The sequence below is a fragment of the Fukomys damarensis genome, unplaced genomic scaffold (genome assembly GCF_012274545.1).
Source record: "Fukomys damarensis isolate Sample0158 unplaced genomic scaffold, DMR_v1.0_HiC HiC_scaffold_18, whole genome shotgun sequence".
Lineage (NCBI taxonomy): Eukaryota > Metazoa > Chordata > Mammalia > Rodentia > Bathyergidae > Fukomys > Fukomys damarensis.
In genome coordinates this window covers 43,054,985-43,071,802 of record NW_022900930.1, presented here as the reverse complement: position 1 = coordinate 43,071,802, position 16,818 = coordinate 43,054,985, and the positions used below count along the sequence as shown (strand labels likewise).

Sequence of the window (16,818 nt, the reverse complement as noted above, 5' to 3'; positions counted from 1 at the left end):
AGATGTGATCAGTGTGTGTGATCTCGAGAACCTAGGGCAAAAGCTTTCTCGGTCTTTAAGCAGAATGTGTGTGCCTGTGTGTGCGTGCTGGGAGGGGAAGAGGAGTGGATTCTGGGAACTGCAAACCACCGAGTCGAACAACAATCCCCAATTAAACACAACATCTGTGACCCTCTGGAGAAGAAGCACTTGATCACTGGGAGCCTGTTTGGGTCCTCTTAAAACAAGCCCATCAGACACACTTCTCTTCCATGTTAAAGAGATTCAGTCAGGGTTGGGGGCCTAGCATGCACAAGCTCTGGGTTCAACCTCTGCGCCATGGATAAAGGAGGGAGGTTAGCAACTTTGGTTGGGTAAGGCATTCCAAATATGTAGTCAGCATGTCTTAACCACTTCCGGTGCCAAGGAAAGAAAGACGACAGAGGACTGGTACAGACCTGTGGCTAGAGGGTGACCACATTATGCAGCAGTAGAAAGCTGCACATTAACAGGTGGATGGCAGTTTGAAGACAGACCTTGGATCTGCTTAGGTCTGTGGCCTGTTCAACATCTTGATCGAAGACCAGGGCAGAGACCCAGAAGACATGCTTATTAAATGTACCGCATGGCCACCTGTTAGACGGCAGAACTCTGAGTCAAAGCATCCCGAGAGAGATCTAGAATGGCTGCTGCAAGCAGTAAGAAGGTCTACGCTAGTTTGTGACTGCCTCAAGATGGTAAGAACCACACTTCAATCTAGGGAAAGAAGGTTTCCTAGCTCAGTCTTGGGACCAATACAAATATGAAAGGGAAAGGAGGTGCCCTTCGCCAGGACCTAAGAAGGCAGGAGAGAGACCTCCCAGGATGAAAGAGTGGGTCGACCGGAGGCAGGGAGGTGAGTTACAGTGAGTTACTCTCCAGGGGAGGACAGCAACATCTCTGGGACAGTGCTTCCCTCTCTATCAAGAAAAGGCTTTGTAAGGACTGCGGATTTAGCTCAGTGGTGCTTCTGCCTGCCTTGCAAGCCAAGCACAAGATCCTGAGTTTGATCCCCTGTACCAAAAAAAAAAAAAAAAAAAAACAAAGAAAAGGCTTTGTAACATTAAGGTCTGGCTGGAGAACAAAATGGGAATTTTTTTCTTTTTCTTTATTTGTGCGTATGGAGGGGGTGGTATGGGGATCCAATCTAGGTCCCTTGCACCAAGCTACATTCTAAGCATTTTTAAATTTCTTACTTTGAGACAGTTTCACTAAAGTCATTAAATTAGCCAGGCTAGGCTTGAATTTGTGATCCTCCTACCTTCGCCTCCCAGAGGGCTGGGCTTATTTATAGGTGTAATCCGGCCCGGGAATAAAATATTCTAAGAAGCAGTGAGCCCCACATCAGCTTCAGTAGTCAAATAAAGATAATCAACCATGCAGGGGCAGCCTGCAGCAGACAGGCTCTGGGTCCCTGCTGCGCTGTGCCCCACCCCAATCGCCTGCAGGAGTAGCAAGCAGGACAGATCTCATGGTGGAGGTCCCGTCTGAGCAGCCCAGGAAGGCGGAGGCACTTCCCACCCTCTTCCATGGCTGGCTGGAAGCTCGCTACCCCGGAGCAGCGAGGGTGAGAACTGAGAGCTTGCTCAGGGGGAGAGGGACGGAGGGGCAGAGGGAGGAGAAATGAGGGCGTACAGGGCCAAGCTAGGGGTCCCAGCCCAGGTGGGAAACAGGAAGGGTGAGAAGGAGCAATGTGCCGGAAGGAACCACACTGGAGCATCTGCCTTGTTCCTTCATTGTTCCTGGGACCAGAGCTTGGCAGAGCTGGGGAGGAGCCTTCTAGGGCCCCTACCCCTGATGAGATAAACAAGAAGGCCAAGAGCTGGGGCCAAGCAGTTTCTCCAAGGGCACCCTGGGCCACCAGAGACAAACTTGGATGCAACCTAGCCCTGGGAAGGGTTCAAATCCCACCTCACTCCTCGTTAGCTATGTGATCTTGGGCAAGATACTTAATCTCCCCATGTCTCAGTTCTCTGCTCTATTAAAATGAAGACAAAGGGTGTCCAAAAGACTGGAAAGAGGCGCTACATGATGAGTACTTAGAAAAGCACTCAAGAAGAGCTAAACAACAGCAAGCGCACATAGCACTATCTGTAGTCAGTGCCGATTCGTGATGTTGAGAGCTGAGGGGGCTGGGATTGCCACGAGCCCTCCTCTCCGTGGGTGATGCCTTTACCACCTTCAGACAGGTCACACCCTTGCAGCAGCAGTCCCTGAGCTGCAGCTCCAGGAAGAGACACGCTCTCCCCCACGCCCGAGGTTACCTTCTCCCCAGGTGTGACCGAGATGCGCCAGATGCAGTGCATGTGAGCAGAATAGCCGTTGGGGTACTCGGGGGAAGAGAAGTTGCCCGTGCTGTCTTGTAAGGTCTCTCCGCAGGCTGTCAAAGAAAAGAAATGACTGGGCAGCTGGCTGTGGGTACTGAATCCCCCCACCTCCTAGTTCACCCACCCTTGGGCCCTGGAGGAGACAGGAATGGCTGAGGAGCACTGGTTCTGTCCCTTTAAGAGCCACCCCCTCCTCCTCACACGTGGGCACATACCCTCCTACCTCCCTGGGCCTAGTGCTGCCAGGGTAACACGTTGCCCTGTTGTCAAGGCAACGTGGGATCCAGAGTTAGGGTCAAGTTCCTGTGGTGAGTGAGCCTCAACTCCTCCTCATCCCCCTCAAACGGTTCTGTCTGCATCTGCTACCCACCCTGCACTCTCCCAAACCTTCTAGGTGGGTAGCTGTGCTTCTCAGCACCACCTGATCCCAGCCCCAGGTCGGTCCTTCCCCGGACACTGCCTCTTGCCCGGAATCCATCCTCACAGACTTGCAGCTATGACCTCCTTGGTGGCCCCAGGCCCAGGTCCCCACTTCCCTCAGGCCTGCTCTCCTCCCCTCCCAGCCTGTCCCTTCCTGCTCTGACCTGGGCACTTGTAGAGCTTGCGAGCCTGGGCAATGTCCCCCTTGCTGAGCCGAGTCCTCTGGCCGATGGGAGGTTTCACTCCATTCACCTCATACTTTGGGACAATGGTGTCCAGGAAGATGCCCCTGAGGAAGAAGAGGAGAGTGGGCGAGTCTGGTGAAGGTGGGCCGGGAGGGAGGGTGGTGCGCCTGTCTGCACCCACGAGTCATGACCTCACCAGAGCCCAGACATCCATCGGCAGGGTCAGTGACGGGTGGAGACGTCGCACCCTGTCATTATGCTGCCCACTGACCAGCAGCTACCCTGCCCCGTGGCAGCCATGCCTCAGGAGCTAAGGGATCCCCAGGAAAACTGGGCGGCCAGGGTCCCGGCTCAGTTGGCCCAACTCCTTCATCTCCACAGCTCCACCCAGTGCCTGCTCCTGCGCCCCCGGGCTGACTCAGCCCTGATGAACGCCTCCCAGGACATCCCCGGCCAATCTTCACCCTGCTGACACGGCGGCATCTGACAGCACCTGGAGCCAGGCCAAAGGGCAAGGGCAGGTTCCACCGTGGCCAGCCCAGACCCTAGGTACAGCCCTGCTCTCCCAACATACCAGTGTGCCTGTCCCCAGTTCCTCCCTGTGAAATCCTGGGTGTTTCCATCTGGGAGGAGCAGAGGAACGGGAGGCAGGCGACCCTCCCCTCCCTAGGGCCCCTGACTCACACCCAGCTAGGCAGAGCTCCTGGGGGCGGGATGTGGTAGGATGTGGTGGGAAGTGTCAGGAGGGTCTCTGGGTGGGAGGGCAGAGTGATCTCATCGCCTGTCCTTGGTCCCCTCAGGTCTGGAGCAGGAAGAGTGGGTCTAGAAGGAGGTCTGAGCAGAGGGGGAAGGGCCACTGTCCAGGGCAGGGACACAGCCGTGACAAGAGCCAGGCACAGGAAGGCCAGTCCAGGAAGGAGTGTGAGGAAGGGGCCTCCTCCCATACTCTTGCGAGGAGAAGCTGCGGAGGGAAGGCGCGGTGGCAGCTTTGGGGGCTGTGGTTGTGACTTCCAGGAAGCTGGCCCAGGTAAGGAGGTGACTTGTGAGCCAGGGCAGGAGCCAGGCTATGTGCAAATTAAGCAACCACAAAAAAATGAAGACAACTAGAAAGGGCTCTCCTTGGGGAAGCAGGGAGAAAAATGTGCCCCCTCTGGTGACAGATGAAAGAAAACCTCAGCTCCCGCTGGACTGGGAGAGTTTGGGGACTCTGTAAATGGTGGGGCTCAAAGAGTGATAGATTTCAGCCTCTGGGCCAGGTCCCCTCAGCGTGCACAGTGGTAGGCAAATAACCCAGGTCCTGCCACCAACCCCCATAAGACGACATAGGCAGGAAGTACCCACATACTCTGCCTGGAGTTCACAGCTACTCAGAGGGCCACCCTTGTCCTCAGGGCAAAGTGGGAAGTGAAGAGAGAATGGGCAGGAAGAGGCCGGGCCGTGTCTCACCTGGAGAACGTGTTTCGAGCATAGTGCATGATACTGTCAAAATCATAGGTCTCGCCCAGGGATTCCACCTCCTGGACCTCCATCTTCAGGAAGTTATACTCCTGCCCTGCGAAGACCAGGCAGAGGGTATGGGGGCAGGCAGGGGTGAGCCACTGTCTTCTCTGTCCTTCAAGGGACCTCTCCATGTAGGCCTGGGGAGCAGCTGAGGGTAGCCAAGGGTTCTGGCCAGCACAGGGGACAGGGAATGGAGGGCATGCTGGAGGACAGACCCGAGGGAAGGCAGGAAGGAAGAAGTGATGAGCAGAGGCAGACAAAGATGGGGAGCAGGAAGGGAGGGGACAGGGAGCAAACCCTTAGAGAACAGCATTGGCAGAGGCAGAAGACAGCCACAAAGGTGACGAGAAAGGCCTACGGCTCCATGGGAGGCTGGCTGGGTTATGGCTGCTTAGCATGCCCTAGTTGCCCAGGACCTGGACCAGCCCCCAAAGTAGCCCACAGCAGATGGGAGGGAGGTCCCAGAGCAGATGCCTGCAGTGGGTCCACAGCCCCAGATGGGGGCAGCAGGTGCAACCCTGGGAATAGGGCTGCGGCAGGAGGGGCACTGTACCTGGCTGGATGTTCTCGCGAACAATGGAGACGTGGCGGTCCCGGTCTGGCCTCGTGTGCTCGTGCCAGAAGCCGATGACGTGGCCCAGCTCGTGGACCACGATGCCAAACTTGTCACAGTTCTTGCCAATGGAGATGGCCTGGGGGCCCCCTCCTCTGCGACCCACGTAGGAGCAGCACCTGGAGGGCGGGGCCAGCTCAGGGGGGCGGTCCCGAGCTGGGGGAGTGCATCCACTCAGGGGCCGGGCCAGGCTGCCGGGGCGGGGCGGCAGGGGGGGGAGGGGCGGGCTGGGAGGGCCCTGAATATGAGAAGCCCAGGCTGCGCGCCAGGGTCAGAGCCACAGCAACTGAAGATGCCTAGTGGCCAGAGGGAATGGGATGACCCAGAACAGTGCCCACAACAGTAGAGGGCAGCGGCAGTGCCCGGGGCAGAACCTGGGTGGGGTCACGGCCACGGTGCACAGTGCCCAGGGGTCCCTGCTCACCCGCAGGGTCGATAAGTGAATACAATGTAGCTGTCCTCATCTGTGCGCTCCAAGAAGGTGACACAGGTGTGCTTCTCCCAGTGCCTCATGGCCTGCCGGAAGACTGCCCTCTGGCTGCCTGCAAAGAGGGAGTCCAGGATGTCCTGGGGACCAAGTGGCCCCTCTCCACCCACTGCTAAGGTGTCACAGCCATGCTGAGGGCGCACTGCTGGACAGGAACCCATGGATGAAGAGACCCACGGCAGCAAGGCCAGGGCTGGACGCAGGCTGAGCCTGGGGCCCCTAAACAGCACTCACCAGTGAAATTTCCCCCAATGACAAAGGGGATGACCCCATCGGGCCACACACGCTCAGGCCTGGAAGTCGCTGCCCGCCGGCTGCGGGGCCGACCTCTCCATCTCCCTGGGGTTTCCTTCAGAGGCTGCCTGCTAGAGCTCTGGCAGCTGGGGGCAGAGGCGTTTCCTGGAGTTGAAAGAGGAAGGCATTGGCAGCGAGTGAGTAGTGGGTACAGAATATCGTGGAGTCCTGTTATGTGTGAGTTCTGAATTTGCCTATTTGCTAAAATTTATTTATAAGCCCAAATCTATATTCTCAAGGCTTTCATGATTATCTGTGGGCATTCGGAGAGGTGCAAAAATGTTGAGTCGTCCAATGTGCCCACTCCCAGCTGGGGCTAAACAAGATGACACTGCCTGTGTGTTTCACCCTCCTATTGCAAACAAGTGTCCTTCTTGAGGTATACTGAGTGATACGTTTGTTTGCATTTTGTACTTTCTTTTTTATGATTTGCCTGTGTAAAATGGCTCCCCAGGCATGGTGGTGCGTGCCTGTAATCCCAGCACTCTGGGAAGCTGACGCAGGAGGAGTGTACATTAAGCCCAGCCTGGTCAACTCAGTGACTCCTGTCTCAAAACTAAAAAAAAAATTTAAAAAGGGCTGAGGATGTAGCTCAGTATGAAGGCCTTGGCTCCAATACCCAGTCCACAATAAACCAACAAATAAATAAGGGCTAAGGATCTAGCTCAGTGTGAAGGCCTTAGGTTCACCCCCTAGTCAGCAAAAGAAAAAAGAAAAAAAGAAAAGAAGAAGGAAGGGAGAGGAGGGAGGGAAAGAAGGAAGGAGGGAGGGAAGAAAAATAGAAGGAAGGAAGGGGGAAAAAAGAAAAGGAAAATGGCTCCTAAGCATGGTCCTGAAATGTTTGCCCTAAGGGCAAGCAGGCTGGGATGTGTTTTGTAGCGAAATACGTGTGTTAGATAAATTTATTCAAGCTAAATCAGTGTTCTTGGCTGTGAGCTCAATGTTAATGAATCAACTATGTATTAAATAAATTGTCTTTAAATGAAACCCACATACAACATGGTCATGTAGTGATCAGTTGACAAAAATGTTCCCAGAGGCTGGCGGGAGCCTGCACTTCCCCCAAGGAGCAATGACTCAGGATTCACTAATTCAGTGTTCACGGTGACTACAGCCTAACTAGTTCTACAGAACTACGAAGTTATGCTATAACTATACGTAATTACCTCAGATGGCAAGAACAGGCTATAAACTACAAAAGCAGAGAGATACGTTCATTTCCGAGGGTCTGTAGGGACTGTGGGACCTGAGATTTAGAAATGCCCCTTCTCATTTAATAAACTCCTTCAGAGTGTGCAGAACTGCGTTTTCTGGGTGTTTCTCAGATTCACCTTTTCATGTGACACGACGGCTCTATGGGAGGCGGGCCTGCGTCATTATCTACAAGGGAGGGACAGGTGAGGAGATGCTCAAAGTCACCTGTTGGACGGGCAGCAGACTCCTCAAGTGGCCTTCCCCTGCGCCATGCCTGCTAGAACCCACTAGGGTCACCTAAGCCTTGCCTGTCACCAGCCCAAGTCACCCTCTGACGCCAGCTACCCGCTGGGCTAGCTGACCTTTATTCCCCGGGTTTCCTGTCACACGAGGGTCCTCCCTCCACTGAACAGGATGACTGCCTGGCACAGTGGACTGTGCCCAGAAGCAGTCCTGAGACGGCAATAGGAGAGCTCCACAAGGGCTCTCAAGACTGCACCCCACGTCTCAGCACGGAGATGACAAGCCGGGGCCCCTCTGCAGAGTGGTGAGAAGGCTGGGAAGGGCTGACCTAGTCCAAGCTCTCGCTGCTCCATGCCCCTACCCTGCGCCAGCGCCACGTGGGTTGTCAGGAGCCTGGGCCACCGGGAAAAAGAAGGACCCACCCCTGACTTTGAAGAACTTTGGGTCCAGCTAGGATGATGTAAGCACGGTGTACCCAGTCCTAGGAAAGAGGATTAACTCATCCCCTGGATGGGAGATGGAAACAAATCGATTCCATATGGCATGGTGAGACCATCGTGTATAGGGGACAGAGGGGCAGATTCACAAAAGAAGTCCCTGAGATGGGCTCCAGAGGCTACACAGGAGTTGCAACATGGGACCAGGAGGCCAGGAAGGGACTGCAGTGTTGGACACAGAATCCCCTGGATTTGGAAAGAGAAGGCCTGGGTTCTAGTCCTAGCCCTGGCACCCACAAGCTACATAACCTTGGGCAAATCACTTTACCTCTGCATGGCTTATAACAGGGGTCGTCCTGACACATACCTCTGAAGGCAGTCTGGGACAGTCAAGTTAGATGATACTTTTGAAAGAACTTTGTAAGCCATAAGCAGAAGGGATTTTAGCTCTTAACTCCTAGGGCTGTCTATACCTTCCACTTCTCTGGGGGAAGGGCCAGAGTCGTCCCAAGGGAGGACATGCTCATGTGCTGGGTTCAAGCTCATGGCCTCTGTCCTGGGAGGGCCTGGCTGGAACAGGGGTGTTCCTTGGGAAAGTCTGGAACTCAATTCTGGGACACAGAGAGCCAGCCCATCCCCAGTGTACCTGCGGTTTTATTTATGGATGATTGACGAGCTGTATGCTGTCTGAGATTCGCAGCCTGGAGCACCTGGAAGGCCCTCAAGTCTTCCTCATCCAGGGCAATGTCCCCAAGAAAGGCAGCTGGAGAAAAAAAGAGGCCAGGGGATGAGTTAATCCTCTTACCTAGGACTGGATGCACCGTGCTTACAGCCCTAAGCCCAGGGGCACAGGTCCCCCATCCCCGCGGCAACTCTGTCCTCAGATGCCACTGGAAGAAGAAGGGTGTTAAAGGATCAGCTTCTGAATCTCTTGGGAGATCATGCTCACTTTCCAGTCGACATTCCAACAAAAACAGGGTATGGTGGCCTGTGTCTACAGTCCCAGCTACTCAGGTGCCTGAGGCCACTTGAGCCCAAGGGCTAAAAGGCAGCCTGGGTAACAGAGTTACGATGCTGTCACTTAAAATAAAACAAAATAGGATAAGATAAAATAAGATAGGGCTCGGGATGTAGCTCAGTGCAGAGCCTGGATTCAATCCGCAGCACCACAAAAAATAAAGTCAAATAAAATAAAATCCCAGCCACGCAGACACCCAGCCAGGCTGCGAGCTCCGGAAGACACAGCTGTGTCATTTATTCCATCATTCTTCAGCAAATACTTAGCACTTACTGTGGTTATGCACACTACCAGTGATTAGCAAGATGGAAGAGGTCCCTGCTCCCAGGGAGTTGAGCTTCAACAGTACCCAAGGAAACGATTCCAGAGGGTGGCAAAGCTCTGCAGAAAATCAAAAGGGCTGAGACGATAGAGGGTCTCTGCTATGGTTTGAGAAGTGTCCCCAAAGGTCTTCGTGTTACAGGCATGCTCCCCCGGGTGATGCCCCTGTGAGGTGCTGTGGACCTTCAGGAAGCAGCATCTTGGAGGTGGTCGTTACATTACCGAAGGCAAGGCCTTGATGGGGATTATGGGACCCAGCCCTTTCTTCCACTCTTGGCCTCCTGACTGATGAGGTGAGTAGTTTTGCTCTGCTGAGGACTCCCACCATGATATACTGCCTCATCGGAGCCCCAGAACAATGCCCCCCACTATCTTGCACTGGAAACTCCAGAACTGTCAGCCAAAATAAGCCTTTCCTCTTTCCAAGTCGATGATCCCAGGCACTTTGTTATAATAGCAGGAAGCTAGCACAGCCTACTTGTGGGCCCATAACCTCGACACTGCTGAGCATGCTGTGTCCACACAGCAAATACCATTTCCATCCAATCAAGGGGAGGGTCTGCAGTGCAGGAAAATGCCTCAGATGCCTACGAGCACCAGTAAGGCTGGGAGTGGGCTAGGTGACACATACAGGCACAGCCCAGCTAGCAGGAAAAGACTCCCAGCTCTGGACCTGGGCAGAGGTGTTTGTGGAGAGATGGGCTAAGCAACCTATGTTCTTTCCTACAGTCTGCAGCAAAGGAAGCAGAGACATAGAACTGGCTGCTTGAAAGGAGCCCAGATGTGAGCTTCATGCCTGGCTGGGCTGGGGAAGGCAGGAGGCTGAGCTGGAGGTGAAACAGGATCAGCCTGCCCTCCATGCAGCCCCCTCCGACGACATCTGCTTCTCATCCCACAGAGCAATGCGCAGGCCAGGCGGTTGGCATTACACAAATTGTTTTAACCTTGAGGCCTCATACATAGGTTCTTCTTCCCAGTTGGCCCCACCCTTGGCAGGGGGACACATAGATTATTTCCTCACACACAGAATCACACCTGAGATTAATGTCCCCATAGCCACACCCAGGCCGTCAAATGCAGAGCCATCGCTATCGAGGGGAGACCTACATCCCCATCCCCTCGGGCTTCCGAGTGGAAGACCCTCGACCTCTAAATGAATGAAGTGCTGTGGTAGTATTCTTTTTGGCCTGATGTTAGAGTTGGTCTCCTAGGGCTACGGGCCAAAATAAAGGATATAAATGAAGCACAGAGACACTCACTGGACTAGCCAAGACACACAGCAACACAATATGGGAGAGGCTTTAGCAGTCAGTCACCTCACCAATCTTCCAATTTACAGTTGAGGAAACTGAGGCCCAGGAGGGAACTGACTGAACTGAAACCACACTGCTAGTCAAGGCTTGATTTATAACTCAGGCCTGTCCCTTCCCAGGCCAATGACCACCACCCTCAAGTTCATTACCTCCCTAGAACCCATATTATAAATATATGTACACAAAAATAGACGCTCAGCCAGACACATATCCACAAAAAATACACACACAGTCCCAGACAGTCCTAAAACACACACACAGGCACAAGCTCCCTCACACTCAAAGAGGGGAAAGCTCTGAACTCATTAAGCCAGTAATAGTAGGGGTAAGGACAACTTATGTAAATGCTGAAATTTACCTAGTGCTTTCCAGTTGACAAGATGCTTTCACATTAATGAGTTCATTTAATCCCAGGCCACCCACAGTGCGCCCAGTGCAGTGAGCCAGGCTCACCCCAAGCATTTCCTAGGGATGTCTGTTACGAACAGTTGGAGAGATAAACTCAGGACCAGATGTCAACCGTCTCCCTGACCTCAGAGATCCCAGCCCCTGGGCCTAGGAGGGAAAATGACATCACTGACGCTCAACATCATTGGCCTGTGGCCGGTCCAGTTTCCCTTCCAGCCCATGAGAAAGTTGCCTCACTTGGGACAGCGCCCGCTGTGGTCTTCACTTAGCAACTGATGAGACAGAAGCAGAAGATGCTTCTCAGCTGACGCACAAGAGTGGCCTTAGCAAGGACAGGAGGCATCCTCCAGGGATGAGAGGACAGAGTCAAACGGGCCAGCATCACGCAGGTGTGTCACATGGATGCTCCAAGCTCGTGTGCACTCTGTACCTTTGCTCACACGCTGCATCTCCAGGCTTCCACACCCACACTCACAGGCATCGCCATACATAGGCATCCCTTGGTCTCCTCAGGGGGACAGGTTCCAGATCCCCCACAGATACCAACCTCCACAGACACCCAAGTTCCGCATACGAAAAGGTATTGTGTCTGCACAGAACCTGCTCATACTGTCCTGTCCTGTATACTTTAAATCATCTCTGGGTGACCATAATAATTAATCTAACATCAATGCTATGCAAATAATTATACTTTATTGTTTGGAGAATAATAACAAGAAAAAAATCTGTACATGTCCAGTAGAGACACAATTATTTTTTTCTCAAATATTTTAGAGCCATGGTTTGTTGAATCTGGATACATAGGACATTTGTACACATGTGGCTGGACATTTAGATTATCTTCTTTTTTTGTTTGTTTTTGAGACAGGGTCTCACTATGTAGTTCAGACTGCTCTGGAACTCACTGTGTAGCCCAGGCTGGTCTCCAATTCACTGCGATCCTCCTGCCTCAACCTCCCGAGTGCTGGGATTACAGGCGTGCCCCACCACACCCAGCTTTAGATTATCTTCAGTCAGACCAGCAAAGAGCAAGGTCTCTGATGTCAGACAGACCTGTCCGAATCCCAACTCAGGTTCTGCTAGCTAACAAGTCATATAAACTCTTCTAAACCTTGATTTTCTTTTACATAAAAGAGGCCTGATGTGGGCTGGGGATTTAGCTCAGTGGTTCTGCCACCAGCCTCACAAACGCAAGGACCCAAGTTCAATCCCTGGTACAAAAAAAAAAAGAGGCCTGATGCTAGAATTGGTCTCCTAGGACTACCAATAAAGCATACAAGTGGAACCCAGAGCCTAGAGCACTGTAAGCACCCCTAACTGACCACTTCAATGTTACACCAATGTCAGTTCCCATCCCAGAAATTCTGAGGCAGCTCTGTATCTTCCTGCTTCCTCCACACTCACTTCCCAGTTGAGGGAAACAATGACAGAGGATATAGAATCTTGTTGGCCTGTGGGACCAGGGCAGGGCAAGCGGAAGGCGAACAGGGCCTTGCTGAGGAGTTCAGCCCGGAGTGGGGATGAACTGGCTGTGGTGGGGATGTCATGGCTGAAGAATGCGTGGGAACAGCGTGGGGGTGGGGCGGGGTGGGCAAGAGAGCCTTAAGGCCAGGAGCGAGGCCTTGGGCCTGCCCTTCTGGGATCCCAACCAGGGGAAGCTAGGGAATACGGAGGAGGGAAGCCTAGGGTCAGGGTCAGGATCAAGGTCAGAGATATGATCAGGATCAGGGTAGTAGTTGTTTTCAACGTGGGATCAAAAAGTTTTTGTTTTGTTTTTCAACTGTAAACAAGCCAGGAGCACTAGTGGCTGCGCTATAGCCAGGACTAGAACAGAAAGAGAAAGAGCCACATCCATGAGTCTGGACCTGGGAGGACCTTTGTCCCCGGGTCAGTCTCTGGACTCTGAATCCCCTCCCACAGGGCATGGCTAAGCGTCCCCAGGGGACAGAGATCAGTCTGTCTGGTGCAACAGGGCAGATACACATCCCCTTGCATAAATGCAGGATTCTAGCTGGGGAGGACGTGTGAGGCCCCCTGGAACGTGAGAATGGGCTTAATCACATGTCCACTTACATACAGGAGCACACCTGCACTCTCACTTACATGGCACTCAGACACCCACAGGTGAACAGACTTGCCCTAAAGCAAGAGCATACGCACAAGTGTGCACCAACACATATCACCCAGTGAGGTGCTTCTAACACTCAACTGCAGGTGTGCCCAGCATTCACAGGCCACATTCCATAAAGGAAATGGAGAGGGGTATATGCCTGGCTTCCCAACCGAGCAACCCACCAAACAAAAGAGCAAGACAGATGAGCCCCCCGCACACCCTTCCTTATGAGGTCCTCAGTGGACTGAGGAGTGGCCCATAGAACTCTCTTCCCCTTCCTCTGATATTTTCTGCCAAATATCTGGAGAAACAGATTTTTTTTTTCTTTTTGCAATACTGGAAATTGAACCTAGGGCTTTCTCACTGAGCAACATCCACAGTTCCTTTATTTTTATTTTTATTGAGACAAGATCTCCCTGAGTGGCTAAGTGCCCACTAAGTGGCCAAGTGGCCCAACCTTGAACTTGTGATCCTCCTGCCACAGCTTTCCAGAGTGCTGCTGGGATCACAGGCAAGCGTCACCAACCATGGCTAAGAAAAACAGAATTCTTAAGAGATCCATCGGGGAGAATCTCACTGATCCCTGTCCATCTAGAGCACAGGGAGACTCTAACTGTTTTCCTACTCCCTACGGGCACCTAAAAGAGAGAGTGACTCAGGAAACAGGGGCCTAGGTGGGTGGGGTGACTCATTCTGAACGTCTGGAAGGGGGAATGTGGTTTGGTGAGAGAAGAGATTGTGCTCAATTTCCAGAGCCTATACCCTCCAGGATCCTGCAGTCCACATGTGGGCCGAGAGGTCCCCAAGGTAAGGATGGTGACCAATGCCCCTTCAGACCTCTGAGCTGCCAGCTGAAGGGAGACGGAAGTAGGGTCTCGCTGGCTCATGGACTTCTCTGCCTGTGGGGTCCACTGTGCCCCAATTCCTTCCCCCAGGGTCTCTCCAAGGGTCACTGGCAAAGTCGAGAATCTCAGGGAAGACCCCCTCCAGGGTTCACCATCCCAGCACAGGAGAAATCAGAACACCTCAAAATCTCCCTCTAGAGGGCAGACTTGGTGGGACCAGCTCTGAGCACCAGCCTGGCTTCCTGCCACTGTTCTGGTCTTGCCTGGAAGCTCCAGACCTTTTCCAGGGAGTCAATGGGTGTAATTTTACTCTTACTGAAAAAGTAACCGTCACTCAAACGGTGATGGCCATAGATGACTTCAAGTGACGGGGGCATGGCCAGCCTCACAGCAGCCTGGAGGATCATAGGTAAGTGGGACACAGTCAAAGGGACACTTGCTGGGCAGGAGATTTAGCTCAGTGGCACCACACCTGCCTCGCAAGCGCAAGGTCCTGAGTTCGATCCCCAGTACAAAAAAAAAAAAAAATCACAAAGACACTGGCTGAAGGCCCTGGGTACAAGACACAAGCTGAAGGCCCCACATGCAAATAGAGGAGGAAGACAGGAGAGAGCTAGAGGATGAAGAAGGCACCCCAGCCTAAGAGAGACAGAGGCAGGAGCCTACCATGGTTGCCCCCATCAGCAGGCCAGACTCAGCAGAGCAATGTATTTGTGTGTGTGTGTGTGTGTGTGTGTGTGTCTGTCTGTCTGTCTGTCTGTCTGTACGGGAATTCAGGACCAAGTTTCCTCTAGGGATGGGCCACAGGCTTGAGCATCAGTTACACCCGAGAGAGAGGCTGATGTGACCCTGAAGCTTGGCCTTGTCAGGGGCTCAGGCCCTCTTGGCCACCCCAGGGCCCGGCCCAGCTCCCCACCAGCCTCACTTCATCCTCCTGGAGAGCTTTCTCTGAGGTTCCAACTCAGCCAGCCCCACCCAGCATGAAATCTGACACTAGGGAGAGCGCCCTCAGCCTCCTGCTGTTCCCCCAAATCACTCCCATCAGCAAGGCTTTACTTCCTACCCAGTCTTTGAGGCCTTGCCCCAGCTTCCCTTCTCCAGGAAGATCCCACAAACCTTCCCAGCCCCCTAGGATCACTCTGCTCCTGCAACCCCCCCCCCTGCGAGGGTGGCAGAGAGGACAAAGGGCACTCTACCCTCCAGTGTGGCACGTCATACTCCCTGGTTTGTGCTGTTGGTTGCGTCTGTGTGCACTTGAGCCCCTCATGGACTGTGAGCTCCTTGAGGGTAGGGGCCTGTCTGGCACCTCTGTGCACCTCCCCAACATCAAGGCAGGGGCTGGGACCTATCAGGCTTCCATAAACTGCAAAGCATCTCATCAAATAGGTAAGTAACACAAGGACAGGCCAGGGAGACATTAGGTTTTCCTAAGAATCAAGCCTAGACACACACGCAAAAAAGTCACTGGGTGTGGTGGAACACACCTGTAACACCAACACTCAGAAAGCTGAGGCAGGACCATCAGCTTGAGTTCAAGGCCAACCTGGGCTACACAGTGACTTCCAAACCAGCCTGAACTCCAGAGTGAGACCCTGTCTCAAAACAAAACAAAACACTAAGCGCCAAGCCCACACCTCCTCAAAAAAGGGGAAAAAAGAGAAGAATGGACAGTTAGAGGCACAGAACTCAGGGATAGACAGCTAAATGCTAATAAATGCCATACACGTTCTCAGATTTAGTCTTCACCATCAGCTGTATGGAGAGACACGTTACCCGTCCCATTTTACAGGTGAGGAAACTGATGTTGAGATGATGGTGAATCTTCCCAAAGGTGGTGGCTAATAAACCCAGGTTTGAAAGTGAGCTCTGCCTGCCTCCAATGCCCATGCACCTTCCACTGTGCCTCCTGCCCACCCAGTCAGAAAGATGACAGCTCACATCACAGTTTGCCCACAGCCCAGCACGGGTGGAGGAGGAAGGGCTGGGGGATTTGGCTTTTCCTGTCTTCAGTAGAAGGGGCTCCTATTCCTGTCTGTGATCCAGCCACCCAAAGAAGGAGTGAGGACAGGGAGAGTCCCTGACCAAGTACCAAGGGCAGGAACTATATTGACCTGCTCCCAGCACCTGGTGTCCAGTTCTAGGTACCATGACTCTGCTCCTGACTCTGGCTATTTGAGGAGAGGATCAAATCAGAAGCAGGAAGTCAAGGAAAAGTCCTGATATCTTGTCTCCTGTGTATCCTAGGTGGCCTGCTCAGGCCTGAGTGCCTGGCCATCTGGTCACTCCAGGGGCAGGACCTTTCTGGTCCCAGCAGGAAAGAAAGAGTTACATAAAGAACACACACACACACACACACACACACACACACACACACACACGGGCCTTGACCCTACTGGCCTCTGGTGTCTGTTGGATGAAAGGGCTGATGTGGCCACTCCAAGTTTTCTTTGTGTCCCTTTTTCCACCCCAACTTGGCCTTGGCAGGGTCCTCCTAGCACACAGGAGCATAGGTAAGACCCCTCCTGGGCTGGCTTCTCTGACTTTGACAGCTGTCTGCTGAGTCCCAGAAAGCTGCTGATGGGCTGACTAGGATGAAGGGATACCACGTAGCATGGGCTCAAGGGACTCCAAGGAACGCTTTCTCCTCCCACTTGGTTTGGGGTGGTGGACGGGAGACCTCTTCCTAGGAGCTGCAGGCTTGGGGAAACCAACTAAACGCCAGATGTGCAGCCCAGGACAGACAGGCTGGCAAATGCCAGGGCTCAGCGGAGACGGAGAGACCCGGGAGAAGGGAAAAGAAAACACACAGACACAGGAACGCACGGAGTTTGGCCAGAAAAGTTTCCTGCAGAAGGAAAAGCTGCAGGATTCTCTCGGACCTGGGGACTTTTGTCCAGGAATCCTTTAGGAAAGGGTAGAGGCAGCAACCGCAGCTTCCACCCAGAGCAGCAAAACTTCAGTCCTAAAAGTCCCCCAAACTTCCCCCTCCCTCTCTCCCTCGGTCTTTTGTTCCCCACTGCATTGCCAACCAGGCAGCTCCCGGCTTCCCACACTGGACTGTCCTCCCCCAACCCCAAACCCG

General features: G+C 53.3%; 1 protein-coding gene across 3 annotated transcripts in view; it reads right to left on the bottom strand.

Annotated features, from left to right (window-relative positions):
• The window catches only part of Bmp1 (bone morphogenetic protein 1), a 40,274-nt gene extending 24,375 nt beyond the window's left edge, over positions 1-15,899 (bottom strand). For 2 of the 3 annotated variants that reach the window (XM_033765475.1, XM_033765477.1), the window contains exons 1-8: positions 15,848-15,899; positions 8,365-8,481; positions 5,785-5,949; positions 5,488-5,605; positions 5,004-5,182; positions 4,397-4,502; positions 2,930-3,054; positions 2,283-2,398 (exon numbers count right to left, since the gene is read on the bottom strand). In XM_033765475.1, the coding sequence (XP_033621366.1) occupies positions 2,283-2,398; positions 2,930-3,054; positions 4,397-4,502; positions 5,004-5,182; positions 5,488-5,605; positions 5,785-5,949; positions 8,365-8,481; positions 15,848-15,884 (963 nt within the window). In that variant the 5' untranslated portion in view covers positions 15,885-15,899. Of the gene's footprint in view, positions 1-2,282; positions 2,399-2,929; positions 3,055-4,396; positions 4,503-5,003; positions 5,220-5,487; positions 5,606-5,784; positions 5,950-8,364; positions 8,482-15,847 lie in introns of those variants that run through there. The other variant, XM_033765476.1, reaches the window with a different exon arrangement.
• Positions 15,900-16,818: the final 919 nt, after the last annotated feature.